This window comes from Haliotis asinina, chromosome 12 (genome assembly GCF_037392515.1).
Source record: "Haliotis asinina isolate JCU_RB_2024 chromosome 12, JCU_Hal_asi_v2, whole genome shotgun sequence".
NCBI lineage: Eukaryota > Metazoa > Mollusca > Gastropoda > Lepetellida > Haliotidae > Haliotis > Haliotis asinina.
The window spans coordinates 18,868,484-18,871,532 of NC_090291.1; the positions used below are offsets into that span (position 1 = coordinate 18,868,484).

A 3,049-nucleotide genomic window follows, 5' to 3' on the forward strand; every position below is an offset into this window, starting at 1 on the left:
TTGGGTTACCCCACACTGGTTGCGTGGTTGCTTTTCATGAGTGATCTTTCAAGTATGTGAGGTTGTATCAAAAACACGCAGAATTCAAAATGGGAAAGATTAAGTTTGAGAGTTTAGTCTAATTCTAAATACTGACAACAGTCCAGCAAGACTCCAGCAAGAGTCCAATAATATCTCAGTAGGGGACACCAGAAATGGAATTCACATATTATACCAGTGCATGGAATCGAATCTTGGTCTTTCTCTCAAGTTACTGGTGCTCGCTTATGATACCCCGATATAACCACATAGGACATAAGCTCTTGAGCGTCCTTGCTGCCATGACACACAATAGTGTTTGCTGGGTCAAATATGCCCCAGAAAGGCGACTGGTTTCGTTAAAATGTATACCCATTATCGTTGTCACGTTACTGTGGAAGAATATCTTGAAAGTATTCACTTTGTTATTTGAACAGTACACAAGGCCCCACGAGTGCACCTGACAATTGCCGCAATTCTTGCTGTAATACTGTGTGATGTTATATATTCCAGTTATAGATAATGGCTGTAACGTGTGTATTCCACATCACTGATCACTTTCACTGGTGGATAGCTCAAAATCTGAAATTCTTTGATATTGACACAACTCTCAATACACTGTGATTTATCATGGACGCCCATTAAGAATTCCCGCTAAAATACATGGTTGATGATTCAGTATGGCATTTAGAGTGGACGTATACTCAAGCTACATTTCACATAATGGATGACGTCTGTTATGAGTGTAATTTTTGTATTGATTAGACGATGGTGATCATGGCACCTCTTAAGTTGTTTACATCCTAATATTTCTATGGATCTGATGGTAAAAGTTCATATCGGTTGACAAACATTTTCCATTTGCTTCATGCTGGAAACCAGTCCCTGCATTAATAGAAGCTTGTGTGATAATAGCTATGGTATTTTGCTAAAGACAGTTATGTTCTGATGTTTCGCATTGTCAATATTATATAGATGTAGATCCTTGAAACTGGAGGTATAAATACCATGTGACAAAACTTTCTCGGTTGCCTTTGGTAAGAATTTCCAAATACGAAAGAGAGCAGCTATTGTAGAAGAAAATGGATCTCATGACGTTCCTCGTGGGTTTGTTGTTATCAGCCTGTAATAACAACGTAATGGCCGACACTAAAGGGAGTTTGAAAGAACTGAAGTCTTATCTTGACACCCGTTTAAATTCCGGCGTTGCTCCCATCGACCCCCAGACCAATGTCATTGACGTAGATATAACCGTCGGGCCATTGCAAGTTCATGATCTCGTTGATTCAACTCAAGAACTAACATGCAGAATATTCATGTGCATGAGATGGAAGGACGCCTCACTTGCCTGGAATGCCTCGGATTACCCCAACGTTTCAGCCATAGAAATCGCTCCAGATAAAATTTGGTCTCCTAATGTAATGGTGATAAATGCAGCAGTTGGTGATGGTGCTTTGTCGACAGCTATGCCTATCTCAATTACCCAAGATGGTTATCTGTACTGGCAGAACATGATGACGATATCAACAATATGCAAGACCGATCTGTCCAGATACCCCTTCGATAACCAGACATGTGACATAACATTTTCACGTGGTAAAGGATACCATGTCATTCTCCATCCATTCATCAATTCAGACACTGGTGGTCTACACATAGACACTAACGGGGAGTGGCAAACTGACAACATAACAACATCAATGTTCATACACGGAACATCTCCTGACGCTGCGGTTTTTTACGTCCACCTTTCCAGAAAGCATCTGTTCCACGTTCTGAACCTCATTTTCCCCATGTGTCTTCTCTCCTTCCTCAACAGCTTCGTCTTCCTGCTACCAGCGAGCTCTGGAGAAAAGATGAGCTATCTTATGTCTGTCTTTGTATCGAATGCTCTCTTCCTAAGCCTCATCCACAACAACATGCCCTCAACCTCTGATACTGTTCCTCACCTATCCCTCTTCCTTGTTGGGATTCAAATCCAAGGCTTTCTGGGAATCATTGGCACCATCATAGTACAGAATGTGTATTCTCACAAGAACAGCTCCAAGAAAGATGGAGATCGTGTGAAGTCAAATGAAGCTCATCTAGGATTGAAGTTGACGCAGGTGATGGCAGCTGACGCACTTGACATGGAGAAGCATCTCAAAGATCAGACCACACAACTGCATATGAGAACGAAGGCTTGCAGATGGATACGTAACCTGTCACTGGACAGATTCTGGGATGGTATTTTCTTTTTATTCTCCTTTGGCTTTGCTTTGATAACCTTAGTTCTTGTTCTTACATAAAAGATTTTTAAATATAAAAAAACTTGTGGTGACATTCGATGTGTTTTTAAAGCGGTTGAAAATCTCACCATTGTATTTGGCAAATTGATCAGCAGCGATCAGCTTTTTCAGAAATGTACTTTCACATTTTCTACTTTTATCGAATATTGATATAAAAGCTTCCGTGTTTTATATATCATCCGAATATACAGGGTAGATGTTTACATTTACAACTAATTTCATTCTTTAATTGACTTATCAGCATTCTGTTTTCGGTATGTCTTTAATGAATTCAGGAGTTTGAGCTACTTTTGTACAAAGTTGAGTTACATTGGTAAGGAAATCTTCCTGTATGATCTTTAATATAATTTGGTCCATTTGTAATGGAAGTGTTACTACCCTCAGTGACAAATACATGCTGGTGTAAAGGGTGAAATGACTGTGAAAAGTATATGCAAAGGACGACGTACACAGTTATGACAGCAGGTGTTCGTAAAAGGGTGTCTTTTTCATGTCTACTGGTACACAGCCTTTTCATCCCTACTGGAACAGAACCATTCACCAAATTTGTTTTACAAAGTATGCGGCGGCATACAAAACATACAAGACAACCATGTAATTGATGAACCAGAAATCCAGTGCGATAATGTTGAATTTCATTTGATGTTTAGAAGTGCAGAGATTTATATTCTTACACTTTTGTGAAATAGAATCACAGATTTTGGGTCAGTGTCTCGGACCCAGCGTATCTTACGTAGTTAACT

The 3,049-nt window shown here is 39.7% G+C and overlaps 1 protein-coding gene across 1 annotated transcript; it reads left to right on the top strand.

Annotated features, from left to right (window-relative positions):
- Nucleotides 1–1,157: 1,157 nt before the first annotated feature.
- Nucleotides 1,158–2,306, top strand: LOC137257405 (acetylcholine receptor subunit delta-like). The gene has a single exon (XM_067794738.1). It carries the CDS (start codon nucleotides 1,158–1,160, stop codon nucleotides 2,304–2,306), a length of 1,149 nt encoding a protein of 382 aa, XP_067650839.1.
- The last annotated feature ends 743 nt before the right edge of the window (nucleotides 2,307–3,049 follow it).